General features: G+C 42.8%; 1 protein-coding gene across 8 annotated transcripts in view; it reads left to right on the forward strand.

Moving 5' to 3' along the window:
- TMEM269 (transmembrane protein 269) overlaps positions 1-22,601 on the forward strand; it is a 120,779-nt gene that overhangs the window by 72,541 nt on the left and 25,637 nt on the right. For all 8 annotated transcript variants that reach the window (XM_085608933.1, XM_085608937.1, XM_085608938.1 and 5 more), the window contains 2 exons: positions 10,050-10,147; positions 19,048-19,191. In XM_085608933.1, the coding sequence (XP_085465059.1) occupies positions 10,050-10,147; positions 19,048-19,191 (242 nt within the window). The remainder of the gene's footprint in view (positions 1-10,049; positions 10,148-19,047; positions 19,192-22,601) is intronic.

Here is a 22,601-nt window from a genome sequence, read left to right on the forward strand (position 1 = left end):
ATGTTCGCCTCTACGTGTCCCTTCTAGGAATGATGTTCTCTTGCATATCTTTCATCCCATTTTTTCTTCTATGCATTGGTCTAATTCAACAGGAATCGGACAGACAATGGGTGCCGGTGACCGGTTCGCTCAAACTCATCCAGGTCTCTCCAACAATTGTCAGTGTCTTTTTCTGTTTGACGAAGCCGAAACATCTGTCAGTCAAACTCCTTACGCCCCCTCTAACTTCCCCTCTATTCATCAATACCAATGCTTCCCTGGAGGGATGGGCAGCTTACTCCCAAGCTCTCCAAGTCAGTGGAATATGACAACCTGCTCAACGTCATTTACATATCAACTTACTAGAGTTGAAAGCAGTGCATCTTGCCTTTCAGGCTTTTCTCCCAAGAATTCACAATTCTGCAGTGCTCGTCCGCACGGACAATACAACAACAATGCACTACATCAACAAGCAGGGTGGCACAAGATCCCACCTTCTATCCCAGGAAGCACAACCAATATGAGAATAGTCCATCCATCACAAGGTGCTTCTACGAGCGGAACATGTTCCTGGGAAGCCGAACACTATGGTGGACACTCTAAGCCGGCTGCCAACATCATACCACAAGTGGGAGCTGCACTAGCAGACCCTAGACAATATCTTTCTCCGGTGGAGCAAGCCACATCTGGACCCCTTTGACACTTCCCAGAAACGCAAATACCCGTTTTATGCAAGCCGACATCACCAACCGGGATCATGGTGGAATGCATGTTCAATAGCATGGTCTGGCATCTTTGCCAACGCCTTTTCTCCGATTCCTTTCCTCCCAAGAGTCTTAAGGAAAGCAGAACCCTACAAGCTAATTCTCATTGGTCCATCATGGACGCGCCAGCACTGGTTTACGGAGTTGCTTCTCCTATCTCAAGAGCACCACATTCAATTGAAGACGTTTCCCACTCTACTGACAATGACTCAGTGCCAAGTGCTCCATCTGGATCCCAAGTCTCCTCATTTTCACCATGGTTCTTGTGACCATGAATTCCAGCACATGAACGTACCATCAGACTGTAGTGAAATCCTATCTAGGGCCCTTGCTGACAGTACCAATATAACTTATTGCCTCAAATGGCAAAGATTTTGGATCTGGTGTCATCAGGCTAAGATACATTTTTTTCTCCTCCTCTCTGGAAGAAATTCTCCCGTATCTTCATACCTGCCTAAATCAAGTCTATCTAGCTTATGCTTCTATCAAAGTCCACTTGGCACCCATTTCCAGTTTCAGGCGATCTCCCACATCTCAACCGCAAAGGTCTTCCAGGACCATGAAACTATTTCTCAAAGACTTATTCCGAACCTTTCTTCCTGTAAGGCCTCCTCCTTGGCAACTGAACACTGTACCATCTCAGCTTATAAAAGATTCCTTCAAGCCCATCCACAAAGTGGATATCAAATTTCTCTCCTGAAAGCCGGCCCTCCTTCTCACCTTGACCTCCGCCGGAAGGGTTAGTGATATTCAGGCCTTTACCATACAAAAACCTTTCCTCTAATTCAGGAACAGGGTTATCCTCCGCCCAAACCCAAAATTCATTCCGAAGGTCCCTGCAAACTTTCACCTTAATGAACCCGTGGCTCTCAACTCTTTCTTTCCAAATCCTCCAACCGCAGCAGAAAGACCACTTCACTTTCTAGAAATCAAGTGATGCCCAGAGTTCTACTTGGACAAGACTACAGCTTTCGATGCCCAAAATTCTACCTGGACAAGACTAAAGTTTTTCTCGAATCCTCTCAACTGTTTGTATCTAGCAGCACTCAAGCTTTCCTCTTTCAAAGCAAAGCATTTCCAGATGGATATCCTACACCATTCAATTCTGTCACCAGAAGAATAGAAGGCTGTTGACCTCTACGGTTCGTGCCCATTCTATAAGGGCTATGTCTACTTCTGTGGCGTTATTTGCTGGTGTCTCTCTTCCTGCAAGTTGCCGAGCAGCAACCTGGAAGAACAAACACAACTTTACAGTTTAAATTGATGCAGCAGTGGGCCAGGCAATGTTTCGACATCTTTTTCACTAAATGTGAGCTCTTCCTGCCTTCCCACAATCTGCGTATTCTTTACACACATTTCTATTATGTGTGTGTTTGTGTTTATATGTGTATGTATGTTTTGCTTTATATACTGCTGTTTTCTTTGTGAACATGTTCTAGTTCATACATACGTAAATGCAAACATATTTCTTGTATATTTCTTGTATGTGCTATACATTGAACAATCAACCAAATATACTCTTCAACTGCTGGTTAATCTGATTCAGGCATGTGGATCTTTGAAAGTTCCAATACTGGAATGCGAAATTAGTTACTTTCCTGTAACTGCAGCTCTGCAGTATTGGAATCTTTCATAGATTCACAGGCGGTCCACCGCCCTCCCCTGTGAAGCTCATGTTTCGCTCTCTTTCTTTCAGTGGATATATATTTTGTACACTCGTGCTGTAAAATCTGAGGGACGGTAGCTTTGCACAGTAGTGTTGGGTGATGCAACCTGATTAGTTAAAACCTAATTTTGGTCTCTTTAAAAAAAAAAAAAAAAATGAATATAATAGGTTACTATACTGAGGGGCATAGGCCTATTCTAATCTAAACCTATCATTACATTGCTTTTAAAGGTACAGGGAGACTCATCTCGATGATGGGAGATGGTTCAAGCATGTGAATCTATTAAATATTTCAATACTGGAGAACTACAGTTACAGGTAACTAATTTCTTGTTTAATAATGGGGGACGGAGCCTGGGTTTGTTGAAAAATAAATAAAATAATCATTGTTGGTGGAGCATATTTACTCCCAAAACGCCACATCCAGCAACGCCCCTCATAGAAACCTTCGTCAACCCAACTGGGATATCTGTAAGCAGGAGCACCAGGGAGTAATTCAAACCATTTTGGCTAATGAACAGAAGCCACTAGTCAATCCAAGAGTAGAAATCATGTTATACAGAATGAGTATGCTTGCTCTAAAGCATTCCTGGCTCTCCATATATTCACCCACAGAGTTCCAGAATACTAGCTAAACATCCTGAGAAACCTAATCAGGAGCCTATACCTTTGCCATTGTAACAGGATTATCGTGAAGCTGACCGGTGACAAGTAGCAGCGTTCAATTGGGTGTCAGCATGAACATCCTGAGAATAAAGGGCAGTTTTTAATAAGACGAGAATAACCATGCCCCATGAGCTAGTGCTGTGACAAACAAAGTAATGAAAAGAAGCCCCATTCAGCAGTAAAGAAAACAGGACACGTGTCACCTGAAAAAACTCAATGTCGAGCTTATGGGTGGTCGAGTTGGGCCTCAGTCGCGTCTTTCTCAGGTTATTCGGAGTTTGTGTGTCTAAGTGAGTAAGCATGTACTAATGGTAATCATGTTGTATCATCAGTTATTGTGTACATAGCATATGCGTGTCAAGTGTTGACTAGACATTCCGCGAATCGTATGCAATGATTTGCTAGTTACCGGTAATCTTCATTTCTCCAAATACCCTTTTTCCTTGGTTCAATACTTACTTTATGAGGTGTCTAACCACTACCCAGGCACGTGACCCAGCTGGTGCCAATTCAAGCGAAAAACAGAAGTGCCTCTACTACCATACTAGCAATAACGAGGGCTGGAACCCACCACATTTTCTGTATATCGCCAAGCTATAAAGGAATCCAGGTTGTGAATGGGAACCAGGAGGGAGGGTCATAATTATTGATCCAATTAAGAGGCTATTCAGAAGAATGAAGAATACCGGTAAGTAACTGAATCCTTGCCATTTCAACCCATTTTCTCATACCACAGCTTAATTCATGTGGATGTACCAGAGAAATTAACAACGGGATCCCCCAAATATGAAAACAAAACCCCCCAGCTAATGCAAACATATATTTTTTATGTAAATATCCGGTGTTACAACCTTCAGGGTAAAGTGGCTGTTCATACTCTGAAACCAAATTCCACAGATTTGAAACTCCCCATATCCAATCTATAATGCAATTGCCCAAGTGGCTGTTTTGCATATATCTAAAATAGAATCCCCGCAAGCCTCAGCCCAGGAACCAGACATTCCTTGTGTGGACCTGCCTTCTACTCTGACCTCAAAATTAATGAATACATTTGCACATTGTCTATAGTCTTGTGACCTCCGACAAATAGATCTTCACTGCCATTAACACATCCGGTCTGTGTGTGAAGGTTTTTCTTCAGGGGGAGTAGGTGCTGAAAAAAAGAAGGTACAATTGTATCTTGTTTCTGATGGAATTAATACATTACTTTTGGAAATAAACCTGATTCTAACCTAAGAACCAGTCTGTAAATATTCTAAAATAAGGCAACCAAACAAAATCAGATTCCCCAAGTCTACGGGCTGATGTTATAGCCATCGAAAAGAATACTTTCAAGAATGTGTTTTAGAACTCACTCCAATGGCTCAATAGGACGATAGTGCCTTAAGGACCAAAAGAAGGACTCCAGAAGGGGCAATCTTTTAAATATTTGGCCTCATCAAAGAAAACCCCTTCAATAGTCTGATACTTAAAGAATCCATCCAAGGAATACCTCAAGGTGCTATAACTGCCTTTATTGCTACCTATTGAACCTTTAAGGTAGCAATGGCTAGATCTTTGTCAAAACCATCTTGAAGAAATTGTAAGATCACTTCAGACTCACAAATAGCAGGATTTAAAGATCTGTCCATACACCACATAGAAAAGTATGATCAATGATGATCATAGGATAATATAGTAGATAGTCGTCTAAATTCTTGAACTGAATAGGCTACGGGATTTTAAAAAAACACTTTTTTTGCCATACCATTGATTGCATTCTCTTGAATGTGTCCATAGGGGACCACTGATCTTTCAGAATGACCCATTTCAGCACTCTCGCCATCATCCTCAGGAATGGAAACAGCGCCATCCTCTGCCAAAAGGGGACTACCAGAATGAGATCCACCGCGACCTTCCTTAACCTAGCTAACATTCTGGGTATCAAGAGAAAAGGAGAAAAGGCATACAATAGAAGAGAAGGTCATGGATGTGTCAGGGCATCTATTTACCAACAACCTTCTTTTCAAAGCTGGAAGAAAATTTAGGTTGCCAGAAAAAAGTTGCGGGAATAAGGAAACACCCTGCTGAACCTGTGCTAAGATTGTCGTTCCCCTGAATGTAAATCGCTGACAGTGACATTAGATGAACTTCTGCCCATCTGATTATTTAGAAGGTGAGATCCACAAATGACTGAGACCCAGTGCCCGCTGCTCGTTTAGAGATTTTGTGACCGTGTTGTCAGTTTCACTATCACCAGCTGATTCAGGAGAAGGCGGGCAAAGTGAAGCAGTGCATGGTGTATGAAGGTGGAGTATTATGTGGTGATGCTGGGTAAGCTTCCCTATACAATACTCTCACAATGCCCCAAACATGGTCCTTGGATTCACAATATTAAATCCTTCTTTCAGTCTTGGTAGAGTTGCAAAGAGCTGTCAGGCTTTACTACAGGAACTTGTGTTAAGCATTTCGAGGTACCAACATGGACAATAAGTAATTGACACAACTCTAAAGAAATTCGACACAAATCCATAAAAATAAAGTAGATTTTATCTTACCACAACAAATGAGATCACATGCATCTAACCAAAGTTATGGAGTTTAGAAGAAAACATAAATTACAACAATTTGCAACTGCAGAACATTTGTATTGTGGTCAATGGGAAAAATTGGTAGTGGAAATCAGGCACTTGCAGGTCGAGTTGCATGAAACTCAAGGAGGGAAAAGGTGTTGCAGGTCCTCGAACCAAGCCATGACAGGCAGTTCAATTTTACCTGGCTTGAGAATCCCGGGGGCAGAGTTGTCCTGGCTGTTCTTGGTGCTGAATTGGGAGCTAAGTGGAGAGCTTGCTTTACCACTTATACAGTGCATGTGGGGAACAGGGTGCAAAAAGTAGACAACAAAGCCACTACTAATGTTGCATGTAGGTTTTGCTGAGTTCCCTCAAGACGCAGCGTTGAGTAAAGGGCTGGTTGCCAGACTCGCAACCAACAAGCCTTGGCAGCGGTAAGCACAGTAGCAACTTAATTCAACGTCCAGAGGTCCTGAGGAACACTGTAGCTGCCTGAACCTTTGTGGAAGTCAGGGCTACGTTTCTCACAATGTATTGTACCGTCTACTTCTGGGTGGTCCCTCGGAGGACCTGATGGCCAGCGATTCTTTGGTTCTGGTACATTGGTTTTACCTGCAGTTGCAGGGGAGTAGTGCCACTAATCATGGGAGCCTGAGATTGCTTCTGGCTCCCACAGGGGTCCCTCTGTTTGGGGGAACTGAGTAGGATGAGTTGAGGACTTACAGTTCCAGTAGTGTTGCCACAGGTGCAGAGTATCCCTCTTATGGTTTGTGCAAGTCGTGTTGTCGCAGCCTCTGGGCTCTTCTTTGTCATCTTTGATGCAAGTTGGTTCAGAACTGAAAATCTGGTGTCAAGGGTACCGCTTAATTCCTGGATTTTGGGGTGATAAAAGTGTGGGTGCAACTGGCCAATGAGCTACTAGCCTCAGCGGCTAATCTGCCTCTGAAGTAACCACATCCGAGGGTGTAGGTCACCTTTTCTACTCAGAACCCACTATTCCACCTTGTTTGCAAATGGAGAAGTCTTCCTTAGCTGTACAGACCAGGTAGGCTACCCTAGAGGTGTGGCTTGCCTTCTGTGATGTACACCTCTTGAATACTTAAGTTTCCCATGTGCCGGGGTTCAAATGTACCTGGGGCAGGGGAGGGCTGTTTCCTCCTTTAGAAGACATCCTGGTTGCATATAACAGTCAATGCAGCCTTTGAAGCTCACTGCCTTCGTGTGCCACTTCACTAGCCAGCCTGTCAGGGAGGGAGGTGTGAACTCCTTTCTGTACAGGCTATTGTTTCTGACTCCTGTGAGAGTTCACACTTCCTTGCAGGGGGCCAGATTACTGTCTTGGCAGCAGCAAGCACAGGCTGGCAGCCAGAGCACCTGAAATGCTGGGGCCACATTGTCCTCGACACAAGATCTATGCCAGGGGTGATGAGGTACATTTTTTAATGCCAAACATGCCACATTTAGGCAGTAGTATAATAGAGCTGCCAAACTCTGGTTTGTCTGGGAGCCGCCCCATGTCATCCTATGGACTGTATTACTTATAGTGTCCTTTAATGGCAAATGCCACTAAAGGGACATTTAAGCTTCCACTTATTGACTGGCATATATTCAATATTGTGCATTGAGTTTGCCACACACAGTGAGGACAAAAGTAAAGTTCGAGCAGTTTGCTCTGCTCCTGCAGTCTGCAGTGGCAGGTCTGCTGTCAATAGTCTACTTGGGAAACTCAGGGTGGCACAAGCAGTGCTTCGGGCCTTGTTACCCCTTTAACACCAATGCCCTGGGTACCACTGGTACCATATACTAGCGACTTATAAGGGGGTTACAGTCCTTTGCCAATTGGGGGTTACCAATTCACATATTCACATATCTGTTTTAGGGCGAGAGCTCTGGTGCCTGGTTAGCAGGCTTCAGTGTACTGTGAGAGTCGAAAACCAGCATCTAGTAATCCGAATGGCGACAAAATATTGGGTCATCTACAAAAAGGCCTTGTTTCTTTCACATGATAGTCCCTTCCAATTTGAAGAATGAAACTGTTCTTCTGGAAACCATCTCCCAGTATAGACTGCTTGCCCAGAGCGGCACCCCGTCCTATTTCATCCATTTCTGCTTGCATGTGTGTGCAGAAAGCAAGGTGGTGGCTTATCCATAAGGACCCCCTGGTTAGATATATAGGATTCAGCCACAACTGCATTCCTTCCCATTTGTCTTCTGTTACAAGCAGCATTTCCTCCAGATTGGGTGTTGCTGGATTCCAGTATACCCAACAGATCACACGCTAGGGGACCCAAAAGAAGGCAAGCCCAAGAAACCGCAAATACACACGAGGCCTGTAGTAGAAAAAATGAGAGCGATAAAAAGGATCATATTGTAATGTATTATGGATATTGTGTGGATTTCAAAGAAAATTCCCTTATAAAGAACTCACCATGTGATTGGGACTTTGCAACCATTCTCTGGCAGAAGCTGCACAATACTGACCTAGTACGAGTAACACACTCCATATTCTCTGGGTTCTCATCCATTCGCGGCTCACGATCTCCAGATGTGTTTGGAAGCAGGGTTCTATGAAACTAAATCTTGGATCTAAGGTGAGCTTTCTCCAGTTTCAAAAGTCTGTGACCTTCTAATGTTTGACAAACTATTTTGCTATAATCTTGATAAGCATCCTTTGAAGCATAATGGATAGGTCAATCCTCTAAAATAAGAGTAGAGTAGTATTCCACTGCTGTAAGGAACAGCCGCAATATGTGCTAGGGCGCATAATGTGGTCATCCATTCTTCTGCATGTTAGAAGAGGAATTATCCTCCAAAGAGTCTCTATTTTGAAGTCGGTCTTTTTCAGTAACTCATTCAATTTCTTTAGATTGATTATCAATCTGTATTTTTCTGATGACTTTTTTTGGGCTAGCAAACCACTAAAATGGAATCCTTTCCTTTTCTGGCTCTATAGAACTGGACACATTGCGATCCTCATCAATGGTGTAGATTTTTCTTGAGTCAAAGCCAAGCATTTTACTGGATCTCTTGAGTATGTGTGTTGGACCAGGCCCGGGCCTGGCGAGAGTAATTTAAATTCCAATGAATAACTTATTTCCAATATTTGCAGAACCCATGTATGTGAAACATTTTCTTTCCACGTCTGCAAAAAGAAAGAGGTGCCCTTGGACAGGACGCTCAGCATAGATGGAAACAGTTCCTAGGCTTTTTCCGAGAAGATGGGGCAGCAGAATTACCTGACCCCTGACAGATAATAGCTAATTTGACTTGTCCCTCCTAGCCTGGAACTGAAATTGAAAACTCTTCTGTCTACCTAATGCTCTTTGAGGAGGCTCTGAATTAATTTGTGCCTATGGTTCTTGAAAACCCCGTATTACATATCACCTTTTTGCTTTCCAGTCTCTCATAAGTATGTCGCTGGACTGCCAAATTAGAAACCATTGAAAAAGCACGTGCTGGTAAAATAGCACAAGAAAAATCAGAAAGGAACTTTGATTCAATTTTCATATTGGTAAACAAGTTAGAGCACTCCACTACTTACTGAATGGAAGAAGTCAAAGCCTGGAAATGCTTTACTAGAGATTGGGAAGCATAAACAGCATATACCGCCACCCTCAAATCAAGCTTTAAACTGGAATAACCCCTTTAAGGGATGCTTCCACTTTACAATCCACAAAATCCACCCCTAGGACTTCTTCAGATATAACCTGTTCTAAAACACTTATCCTTGAAAGTATCCTTTCTGGAACAATCTGTTAAGTAAACCAACATCAGATCAATTTTGATCGATGCAGGAATTTCCATATCACCTTAGTCTAAGGGTTATTAAAGAGCTGAAAAGGTATGAATATCTGCCTTCTATGAATTCCTTCATTCCCCGTGAAGGAAATACATAATATCATTGTTAATTGCCAAACAAGGATGAGGGTTGAATTGTAAGTCTTTAACCAGGTCGGAGCTTGTGCTTGGCATTTCATTAGAATATTGAGATTATTGTCTGCCTACCTAAATAGAGAAGAAATGTCAGTTTTCTGAATAAATTTGCTCTTCTGAGTGGTTTCAGGAACTTGAATTTCTGCCACCTCATATTCAGTAGGTGACCAGGAGGAAAGAGAAGGTGGCGAAGGAACATTCACTGAAGAAATCTAAGAAGTTGGAGAAGGAGAATAGTGGTTGCTAAAATTTTACTTTGACTTCTGGATAGCACTGAGAACCAAAGGCCAATGAGCATTACTCCATAAAGTCCTGTCCCTAGGGAATAGTTACAGCTGCGTGTTTTGTCTAGCAATAGTAAATGTGTGTCCTCTGGTATTGCCACTAGAAATAGTGTATCAACTCATTGAGAAAGTTTCCATTAATTGGTCTTTGCTTGTCCTATATATATGATTCAAGGGGTTTCATCTTTTTTCCTTACTCTTCTAGACACCACCAATTTGCCTGCTGGTTTCTTCTAGTTGGAAATATGCTGGACTTGGCCGATGGTGCAGTTGCAAGGCGACTTAATGCCTGTTCAGCTCTGGGTATGTTTAAATGTCGTACTTTTTAAGATTATAAAACATCTAGAAATTTCTATATGTCGAGTAAAATGAAAGTGGTGTTGAATAATGCAATGTAAGTAATTTGGGGCAGAAAAGCTAATGCCACAGATATTATATTTTGTGTTGGTCTGTGGGAATAGATCTTTGCACCAGTGATAGGAATTTCTTCTAATTCTCATCAGTCAGTAGACACATTTGTTGCCTCAGCAATCCATCTTTAGATATTAACAGAACACCTTCGTATTCTATCGCTGACTCATCTGAAAACAAATTGGAGTTGTCTTTACAGACCTTATAATATGTCAATTAATCATAAAACACAGGCTGGTCTCGTGTATACAAATCACAAAATAATTGCCTGCAGCCTTGGTCAATGAGTAATTACAATATGAAAAAAGTTTGTGCAGCACTGATTGATTTCTAATTTACGGAAAATGTGACTGTCCTCATCAATAAAAACAATACAGAATTTGATGAATAGTCACATGGCAATGTAAAGACAACGAGGCAGCTATGCTTTACATGACAAAGCAATATGACCCCCCATTGAAGTATCCACCGCCTTGTGAATTTAGGTATGCATAATTCAGAAAGAAATTAGGTTGTTGACAAATCATCAGTATAAGGGTTCATAGAAATTTGTAGATTATGCTCAGATGTTCATGAGTAGTTGTTGAACATGTAAATTAGGCATTACATTTCTGGGGAGATCCCAAAATAAAACTCATGCCAACCTAGGATTATTTCTAGGTGAACAAACTATGCCTCACGGATATGAAAATATAAAATTTCTCTTGTGAAAGTTCTTATTTTTAAATGGGAATGGATATTTGATTAACTAAGAGAATGCACAAAACAATATGTTTAAGTAGTGTAAGCATCCCCTCTACAGGATGAATCCTGTATTACCTTGCCGGCAAAAATCAAATATGGTTCATGCACCTAATTTCAATTATATGGAAACCCCACTGATAGGTCTTCTTAGGAGAAACTGTTCATGGAGATGGGGTGAGGGGGAGATATTGGGTTGTTGGTTGAGGCAACAGCCACAATCCTTGTCACGGTGAACCACAAAAAGTCACTCAATTAACCTTTGCTTGAACCATGATAGCTTGGCACAAAAGCATCAGTATAACCGGAAATCTGCAATTTCAAAGATTTACGGAAAATATTGCACTGAAAAGGACCACTTGCTATTATCTGGTCCTGCAGGACTAGCTGAAAGCCACAAGTTCAGGCCGACCGCAATGGAGCGGGAGCCAGACGCAGAAACCAGGTTAGGCACGCTAAAAAAGTTACCTTCTAAAGACCAGCGCGGAAGTTTAGTTTGCGGTGGACAAGGCTGCAAGGAGAGCGTCGCAGGTGGCTGCTGCTGTAGCGAAAAATCTTTTGGGCATCGTGGATGGTCATTGCTGGAGATTAAAGTTGGTGGTCACCAGGGGCAGTCGATGCTGTAGCGCGAAGTAGAGATCTCACAATACGGATCGTCGCTGGGAGTCTGTATGGGTGGCAAGATCTTGGCGCGAACAGGCCTGTTTGCGGCCGCAAAGGCCCCAAAAATCAGGATTGCTACTTTATTACAAGGAAGAGCTCAATTGATCCCACCCCAAGAGTCTAGGACCTCTTGGGAATCAGGAACTCACTCCAGCAAGGCTCAGGTAGGTCAAGTTGCAGGAGAACCGGTAGGCAATTTCCTCTGAGGCTTTTTGTGCCCCTGTAGCTAAGAACATGAGGTCTGCCAGCTGACCCTTGGAGTCAGTTCAGTTTGGGATGACAAGGAGCAGGTGCAGCCTTCCTTCTCAGCAAGCAGGACAGGTTTCAAGCAGCAGAGCAACAGGGTGTCCTTCTGTAGTATCCACAGGCCCATGAGTGTACTGAAGAGTGGGTCTGGGAGTCTCCTTTTTATACCTGGTGCCCACTATGAAGTGGAAGAAATTCTGCTGTTTTCCCCCTACAGAGGTGTGTGGAATTTCCTGCCTCCCTGCCCTAGTCCCTGTCTGGAGACACAATAGGCTACTGCGAAGTCTTTTGTGAGCCTGTGCCTTTGAAGTGCAAGTGTGTTAGGGGAAGCCTCTCCACCCATCCTACCTACACTCAGCCGCTCCATTTCGATACGGTCTAAGAGGAATACACAAGGCCAACTGCCATCTAGTCATGTTACCCAGGAAATAGGCTGCAGGCATCAAATGGATAGGACTAGAAAATGCCAGCTTTCAAAAAAGTGTCATTTTCAGAATTATTACTTCAAATTCGACCTTACCATTGAAGAGGAATTTAAATTACAATTCTTCAGACACCAAAAATGACTTCCCTACTTGTTCTCAGTGATAAGTTGGAACTTATTAAATGTAATAAGGTAACCCAATGTTATCCAATATGAGAGGTAGGCCTCACAGTAGTGAAAAACACATTTGTTAGTTTTTCATTAGCAGGTCATTTAAAACGTAAAAATACATGCCCAATGTTTTAATTACATTGCACCCTGCCCTTGGGGCTGCCTAGGGCCTACCTTCGGGGTGACTTATATGTATTATATACGGTTTTTGGGCAGGGGTATGAGTTTGCCAAGTTGAATTGGCAGTTTAAAACTGCCAACAGGCTGCATCGACAGACCTCAGACCTATTTAATAGGGCTACATAAGTGGGTTGCACAATAAGTGTTGCAGGCCCACTAATAGCATTTAATTTATAGGCCCTTGGTACATATAGCACCACTTTACTAAATGTGTCAATTGGGTGTAATCCAATTTCACCATGTTTAAAGAAGAGAGCGCAAGCACTTTGTGCACTTTACCACTGCTAACCAAAAACCTGGACCTCAGGGCAAAAGGAGAAATCCTTATTATGTAATGGTGGACTTGGCCGTCTCTGCAGGGCCACCCCAAACTTTTTTGTCTTCACTCTCCCATTTTTCTGAATTTGTTTTTGCCAGATATAGGATTCAGCACTTTACCACTGCTAACCAGTGCCAGTGTCCTAAGGCCAATGAAAACAAATCCAGAAAAGTAGGAGGGATGAAGGCAAAAAGTTAGGGAGGGGGTGAGAGGGCCAAGTCCTCCAGTGGGTTTGACAAAGTCCTGCATTACTGACATTGACTGCCTGATGTATCTACACTTAGTGTGCAGCCATGCAAAGCTGTCCAAGGAAAAGCTAGAAAATATTTAGGAAAGAAAAGATTAAGTAAGGAAGCAGTACCGACATTTATGAACCCCAAAAGTACTCTTGAATGTCGGGCATTGGTATAGTGTATCTCCTGTAGTGCAGGTACACATTTCCTTCTCCCTTGCCTTGTGCCATGTCTGTGTTGCAGCAGATTATGCACACTTTACAAAGACCGATTGCTCAACCGCAACATCTCTACAGTCTCTTGGGCCCTCCATCTGGGCCACCAACTCCAATACATACTCTGATTCCACCTCCTCCACCCCAGCCTCACCTACAGGTTCCTACTTCACCGCCTCCACCAGCTCCACCCCCTAGTGCCAGGCCCCTTATCCCCCAACACCTAGGAACATAGGGGACAAAGATTCCTGATAGTGATCAGAAATACAGGCCTAGATGATGGGTAGTGAGGGTGTGGAAGAAAAGTAGCAGGAGGAGTATGTGATCATCAAGAGGAAGAATTAAAGGACTTTATTCAGCTCAAGGAAGGTGACAAGACAGACATTAGCTGATTTCATATCATGCTAGAACTAGCAGTGAAGAAAGTTGACCCGTCGATGTCCTCAGTGTAGTGGCAGTGCTTCTTGTATGACCAAGGAACAGCCTAAGGTGACCACTGAACTTATTGCTATTCTCAATCACATCAGCACAGAAATCTGAAATCCTTGCAATCACTGATGATGGTTCAATCTGTGCTAGAGCGCGGCCCTGTCTTGGTCCTTTGCTTCTGTTCCGCGCCACAGCTCTAGCCACTCCCAGTCTTCCTCTGGAGACGCAAAGTGCCATGTTTTGCCAGCTGCAATTACTCGAAGTTTTGCAGGGAAGAGCATCATATACTTGTGCTTAACTTGTAATGTGAAATCAGGAAAGAAGCGGGCACGGGCGTTCTCATATTGAATGTCATTGGATGATCGTGTCGCAATCACAATAGTTAAAGATTTTTGCAATTATCATGCTCCGAGGGCCCCGGTCTTGGATCGCGGCATTGCGGCTCTATGCACCCTCTCTACTGAGAAAGTTTGACAGTCTTTTGGGTTTTAATGTATTCAAAATGAGGTCTGCCACAAAAAGGTCTGCACTGTAGCCTTCTGCCCCCTCTGGAACCCCCACCACCCTGATGTCATTCCTTATTGCCCTTCCTTCCTCTAGCTTTGCCACCATGGACTAGGCCTGTTGTGTTAGGGTTTGCACCTGCGCCTCCAGACACTTTGTCATGGACTGAAGTTGGGATGTGTGTATCTCGGCTGTTGAGACTTTGTCACTCAGTTTTTGCAGATCTGCCCTGATCAGGTTGACTTCGATTGTCACAGCATCAATTTTGGGCTCCAGGGTGCCTTTGATGTCCTTGATCGCTGTCATGATTGCTCCTAAGGAGGGCTCCCCCACAACTTAGCCCTCTGGCATCATCACTGGCGTTGGGACCACGTAATTGTCTTATTTTGTTGGTTTGCCGTACTCCCGTGCCCTTAGGCTTCACGATTGTTATTCCTGCTGCCCAGCAGGGCACGCCCTTGTTTACTTTTCCCCAACTTCGGGTTCGGGTGTGATGCAGTACCCAATCACCAATGAGGCTGCAAACCGTTCTCGGATCTTCTCCTTTCGCCTGAGTAAACTCCACCCTTCCCCCAAGATATTCCTTACCAGGTCGCTTGTACCAGGGTATAGGCCTGGGTCGTTCGTGATCTCTCCTCTTCCTCTTTCTACTGGCCGACCGGTGGTATCAGCCTTCGGCCTCTGCTCAATAATGTGGTACTCAAATCTGTGCCGGTTGGGCCAACCCTCCAGGTTCTGCAGAGACCAGGGAGGTGTTTCCGCCACGGTCCTCCACTCTGATTTTATGTTCCACTAGGCAACGGGCCGGTCTCTTCATCCCTACTAGCTCGGACAATTAGTGGGCACCGAGATCCAACCCCACCTCTCCGCTACCGGGGCTCTGCCTTATGCACGGGTCTGAATACAATGTAGGGCCTGGCCCCACCGGGGAGGGCCCAGCGTGCACTCCCCCCACCCCATGGGACCGGGGCTGCCTCTCACCCGCTGAGATCAATTGTGTTAGTGGCTGCCTGGGGATCGGCTCCCGCCCTGCTCTCTGCCCAGGGCTTCCCGGCGGCCACACTTGGTCTAGGCTTCGACCACAGGCGGCTCAGGAAAACCTGCCTCACTCCTCTGTCCCTCCGTTCAGGCCATGGACCCACCACTTTCCGCGTACCTGTTCGGGTCACGGGGCCATCTCACCGCAGTTCATGTAGGAGGTGATGGTGCCACCCCGGCAGTCCTCCGACAGGCAGTTCTTTAGGGACGCTTTCCCCAGCCTCCTCGCCTCGGTCCCAACGGTCGCAGGCTACTGCCACTCAGCCCCCCATGGCATGCTCCCGCTCAGGGGTCCGTACTGAACCTGTATCTGTCGCTTCAACTGCCTCCCCGGATCCTAAGCCACTGGTGATAGGCAGCACTTCTGCCACGACACCCTCTCGCCCTGCCGTCTGCGTACTGGATGACGGCTACCACTTCTGTCTAGGTGTAGCCCGCAGACCAGCCCCCACAGTCCTAACCATGATTTATTCTGGGATGCCCTTTGAGGCAACGGATATGTGATGGATGTCGGGGTTCGCTGAGTAGCTGCTCAGAGCTCAGCTAAGGTGCAGCCATTCCTGTTTGCAGCCAAGACAGGTCCCCTTGATTGTGAGACATTTTATTCACTTAAGGAGCTTAGAGCCCACCCATTGCTTATCATTGGTTGGCATCATGGTCACTCATTTCCTTGCTTCTCTTTGGTCAGCAACTGCCAAATTTACTTCCTCTTTGTGTGTTTGTCCCTACCCTGGAGCATGGTCCAAGTACTGCTTTCTTTGCTCAGTGTTCTTACAGTGCTCTCCACTTTCAGAGGTACTTTTATTTTCCTTTTTACTTGGACCTCCTTCACTGTCCACATTCTTACTTGCCTGTCCCATATTCTCCTGCGTTGTTGCTTGTCCAGTCCGCCCCACCCTGTTGTTGCTTGCCTCATCCACCCTCACCCCTCTGTTCTTCATAGATTGCCCCCTCCAGATCCACCATAAAACAAATGCTCCAAAGCCTCGCCAAAAATGCAAATGGCACTGGTTTCCCTGCTCTGCATAGCTTTTTTGGCACTGTCTTCATGCTGGGCCAAAACGCCGAACTTCCGCTCAGGCGTAAGATAATTAAATATTTTTTGTGTGCAGGAAGAGAATAATCGCATACTAAAAATATGGATCGCTGGCCCTCACGGTAAAACCATCAATATATCTGGTGCCATATTCATTGTTTGATCTGAGTTAAACAATGATTTCTTTAGAAGGGCAAGGATTGATGAGAGGACATGGCTTAGTGCCTCTAATGACCATGATGTAATTATAGTATTGCTGGTCATATAAAAGAGTCTAAAAATGTACGTTTGGCAGTGGTAAGATGGCTGGCACATTCTTCTCGATAACTGGGCTACTACTTAAATGTAGTCATTTGTCTTAAAATATATTTTTTCCACTGCGGAGATCTTTTAAATTTTAACAGTGGACTCCTTAGGGAAATCAGGAACTAAGACATCCTGTGAACACAAGCTGGTGCAACCTTGTTTGATAGTGGGCCCAATCGCGTCATCCATTTTTAAGGATATAGATTGTACACGGTTTCCTATAGACTTGAAAATCTATGAGCCTTCAATGTGGAATTTGGGATTTGTTTTACCAATTGAGCACTGCAGTTGCTCAATCTGTGCAGTGACTAAGATTTGTGTAATGAGTTTTTTTACAAAAATATAGGGAAGGATAGAATACTTAATAACTCCACTCTTTCAGCCTTTCCTTAATTTAAAGGAAAAGCTCAAAAGCGTTTCCATGGAGTGCTTTTAAGACTTAATTTCCCTTGTGGGTCGCAGGTTGGAGCCAGATGGTTCTAATTCTTTAATCATTTTTTTTATAATCACATCAAGTTAAAATTATTTTGATAAACTATTCTCCGTATTGATCTTGGTGAGTGAATAATACTGCTGTTAAGAAGTTGTGTATTGGAAGCAGCAGCATTCTTTCATTCTCTATCACCTGTAGCCCAAAGTCATTACGCAGTTGAGCTGTAATCTATAGATGTATTCGGGAATTTAAGCGAGCGTAGTTTTCAAACTGCACTGTCTCCTGTTCCTTGCTGTCTAGCCCTTATAAGACCCGATTGATAACACAAAAAGTGCGACAAAGATGATCAAGATCTGTCTCTCTTTAAATGTATACTTTAAAAAAAAATGTGATTCCCAAGCATGTCGAAGAGAATAGCTAGAAGGCTGATCCAAGTTCAGGTTTCCAGGCGTACTGCTGGAAAGATTATGTGACTTACCCTGCAGGCCAAAGTGGAGAACTCCGCACTGCAGGAATAACATTCCTTTAGCAAATGCACTTTTTTGTCAACTTTGAGCAAAATATTTGCCCCATGAAGAAAGCCCTTCCTCTACATCCCCTTCAAATCTGGAGTCATTATTCCTCTTCCACCTTGGAAAGAGATTTAAGCCAGCCATGTGGTGGCGTTAAAATGCGATTCAATTTCAATTCAATCCATCTTTATGGAAATAGTCAAAAAGCATGTGATAAAATACAATAAATATTCGTATAAGAAACGTCATGTTTCATAAATCATTAAATGTTTAAAACATTTAAATGAGAAAGAGCGAGATCAATAATCTAACATTGTTTTCATAGAGGATACAGCAGCTTGAAGGAACATCGTTATGCAGCAACATATTTCATCATCGGACAAAGTACGCAAAAAGCAATATGCCTGCATGCAAGATCCTATCTTTCTGACTCTCACAAATGGTATAAGAAATTTCCGAGTATATAACAGAAAAAACACAGGAAAAAAAATGCAGCATTTTTTTAGTCGATGCATGGGCATGTACGCAATTCAAGCCCCTGTAGCTACCCACTTGGGAAGCATAACATATGCTTTATCGGTCCAAACCTGAAGCTAAACAAAATCGACAGTGTCCAGCTGCGTTTCGTGTTCCATAAGTAATCTTGGCTAAGATCCCCTAAATTAAATTGCAGATAATCTAAAACACTGCTTTTCTTACGCTCGGACCGTAATCTGTCTATTTCAGCTTTCTCCAGTAATCAGTGCTTCACTTGCTTCCTACAAGTGGCAGTCTGTGGCTCTCTTACCAAAAACATATCTATTTGGCCCACACTTTCCAAGGATTTTTTGACATTGGCCAACCAGGGGATAGAAAGGCCCCTATCACAGGCCATACAATCATTGACTATACTCTTTGTTAGAAAATACGATTATTTTCAGGGTGTCAGTGGGGTAGTTTTGAAATGCCCACAAACTGGCACCCACGTTCCCACCCCCTGAGTCGGATGGCTGCAAATATCTACCAATCATTATGTGAATTTAACCCTGCCTAAAAAATGTTGGTTAATTTCTGCTAGGTGTAAAAAAAGTAAATTCAGTCATAAACATACGTTTGTGACCTAATTTACATTTATGAATAGGCCCCTATGATCTAAGAATTAGTATTGTGTGGTAATAGTCACATTTTGTAAAATTTCCAATCACTTCAGTCACCAATGTACTCTTTTGCGTGCCAAAGTTTGTTGTGCTGATATTCTGGAAATGGAAAGCATTATTAAAAACATGCAGAAGTGTGGGTAGTATAAAGGCAAAATATAGTTCTTTCTACATGTTGAAATTGTTTTCTCTTTGTATTTGTACAGGTGCCAAGTTGGATGATTATGCCGATTTCACAACTTTTGGCATGGCTACAGCTTTGCTTCTCAAATCTGAAGGCATCCTTGACGGCTTGCTTGTCATAGTCTATGTGTTGGCAGTCTTCACACGACTGTGTTTCTTCTCCAGCGGTAAGTCAGAATAGTATTCGAATTTATATAGTGCCTTTGTGGAGGGAAGAAAAACTTTCTATCATGTCTCATAGGGTCTTAGATCATTCAAAGTCGCAGGGACTTTCCTTGTGAAAAGAGGGCTGTATGTCAATATTTCGATCTCTATAATATGCCATTACCATTATTTTAATCTCTGTTGCCTAGGTTTTTATGGCAGTTCTACCGGACATGTTTCACATACTGAGGCTATTGCTCAATAAGTGTAGCTGTGTAGTCTACACCTTTTGGCTTGCCAATGCATGTTATTTGTAAAAGAGTTTGGTGCTCGTACTCACTGACTGTAATAGAAAGATCATTAGACATTCACTTGAGGATCACATTAAGCAAAAGCCAACAAAGCTTTGATAGGAGAACCTCAACATGAATATTTGTTTAGCGCGTGCACCTCCTCCCTGTAGGCCTTTTTAAGGGTATGTTACTGCCTCGTAAACTGGAATATAGGAGGAGCACGAGCGGGCTCCAGGGGGAGAGTAATGTGCATTCCTCTTGCTTTCCTATAAATACTCTCACTTTGATGTCACAGAAAGAAAAGTAAACCCCAAGCTCCCTCAAGAAGACAGAATCTGACATTTGACCTTCATGTTTAAATGTGACAAGATAAGCTCAAGATTTAAAGGCCTGTTTTCAGAAAGAGAAATCTCGGAACGATACAGTTAACAAGGTTTGGGCAAGGGACGGACTTACGCTGGACAGACTAAAACAAAAAAAGCCAGCAAATAGAAAGCAAGAAAATGTGAGTTACAAATCACTAAGCCAATGGTTAGCACTGGGCAGAATTCTTTCCCAGGTTAGCGAATGTCCCAAAGATGTCTTCAGCAAACCAGACAGCTGTTCTGCCTGGTAGGCTTCGACCTAAAACTGGGACTCAGAAGTGAATAATTTATTTAATGAAAACATCCACATGTGTGAAAACGGACAACAAAAGGGATATAATGAAAACGGGAAATCAAAAGAATCCACATCTGGGGAAATTACTACAAAAAAGTAACAAAAGTTTACTCCTTAAACAGATACTTAGAACGATTCCCACAAGCCCTTGGTATCTTTTTATGCTGTAGAAATGCTCGAGGAACTGGGCAAGAACATGCAATGCATGAAAAGAAAAATCGAGATAATCTTACAGGCTAAATTTGACCTGAAGAAATTAAAAAAGGAAATCCAAACCATTGATGAACAGTGTGAGATAAAACTCATTAACTATGATAGAACATCTATAAAGAAATGAAAAGGAAGTTAAAACTAAGAAAGCTTTCTCCAGCACAAATAGGATTATGCAATTGGAAAAATATACCCATTTGCCAAACAGATTGAATCACTAGAAAATCATGACAGCCTTGTCAGAAAAAAATAAAAAAGCAAGTAGTTTATATGTGGATTCACCTAATGAGGGGACTTCGAAACAGCCAGAAAGCAGTAAACAGAATGACTTCTTGGGACGAAACACTCTTAATACGCTGGGGCCAGCATCCAAGCAGAAGATGATGTATGTCAGAAGGAAAATAAAGAACAAATAGAAAACCAGAGGAGGAAAACTGGAATGGGTATGCAACGAGAATGGGAAAAGTGGTCCGGGAAACAACTGAGCCACTTCGCGATATAAATAACTAGAAATGTCTGTCTAAACTCCGAGAAATAATTCTTAAAAATGAGGATGAGAAAGTGCTGAAAAGGGGGCTTAACCTTTGCCTGGAGGTACTCCTCGATATAGTAGACCTAAAGATATCTATATTATATATATACATACACACACACACACACACACACACACAACACGTAAGACTAGCAAAATCCTGCATAACATAAGATAAGAAAATAGTTTTGACTGCGAGAAAGCAATAGAAACAAAAAAATAAACTGACTGTTTAGGTCATATATGTTCTTGAAACTGTGTGTGAACTGCAGAATTGCCCAACACTGAAAGAGAAATAGGTCATGATTTATCAAACAAATGCAGAGGATTAAAGCCCTTTAGAAGATTTTGCCCAATTTTACTGGCACGAAACAAGGATCTAGATTAGTTAAAAAAAAAATAAAAAGACTCCACGAAAAATTATTAGAAAACATTACCGGAGAAGAAAGAATGGCTTTCAAAAACTTTGAACAAGACAACTGTAATAAGAGTCCAGTAAAGGCGCAACCTTCTTTATCTTCACCAAAGAGAAATACATCAAAAAGCACTTGGGCAGTTAGAAAGTTATGAGAAATTAATTACCAAAAATCTACAATTTATTGACTTGTTCCCATCTATAAGGCAGCAGACTTACAAAGTTCACATCATTACATCCCTTTATAATTTTATTACGATGAAGATGGTGGTAGTGTGCACATCTATCCTACATGAATTTGGACTGAAATCTGTGAACTTTTCTTGTTACAGAATCGAATCACAAAGATGAAAGATGCAGTAATTCTGGAAATGATTGGATTAAGATCACAAAATAGCGTTTTATTGGCTTTTTTGAACAGATAACGTTGGGGTGCCTTTGCGCCCAGCTATGCCAGCATGGCTGTGTTATGGCGGGAAACAACTTTCTTTGGCAGAACAACATGACAAATATCTGAATATAAGATTTCTCTCTGGTTTTATTTGATCAATTACTTATTTTTTATCAGGGATGACTCTGAAAACGAATTCCAAACCTACCAACTCACATGGTGCCACTGTGTTTCACACGACTTCGGCTCCCTTTACACGGTCACCCGGTGAGGAGCTGAAATAACACGGTAGCACGAAATGCAGCTGGAAGGGGTTGCACAGAGCAGCTTTCCAGTTCTTTTTTGGAGGCTGTAAGCAGCCGATGCCCATTAAGGGGTGTAAAAATTGTAATTGTAATTGCATTTATATAAAACACCCCAGGATATTAGCGACGGCCTCAGCGACCCTTTGATATATTTTGTGGTGCTTTCTGGATGTAAGTAAGCGTGGGGAGATTTGTGAAGGGCAGAGTGCCCCTTTAGTGGCTCTAGGCATGAGGCCCTGCCCCCTCCTCAAACAGTGAGATTTTCTGAGCAGGTTTGGAGTTCGTGGAGTATTGGAACAGCTTAATTAAACAAAGATATCAGATTAGCACATTGTATTTATATATAAAAAAAAAAAAAGGTAGAAGAAAACATTTCGTAGCTACTTTGAAGGAAAGTTTCAATTCTATTAAGGACATGAAGGCAAGGATTAAGCTGTAAAAGTTTCTTCCTTTATTAGCACAACAGTCCACATCTATGATAGAGCAAAACATCAAACAGTAGGGACTTCAAATCAACACACCATAACAGTTTACAAACCAAAGGATGATGTCCCACAGGGATACCATACCACAGCTCGTGGCCTTCAGAAAACGTGGAACGGAATGAATCGATCGTCCGGTATGCCA

This window comes from Triturus cristatus, chromosome 1_2, assembly GCF_964204655.1.
Source record: "Triturus cristatus chromosome 1_2, aTriCri1.1, whole genome shotgun sequence".
Classification (NCBI taxonomy): domain Eukaryota; kingdom Metazoa; phylum Chordata; class Amphibia; order Caudata; family Salamandridae; genus Triturus; species Triturus cristatus.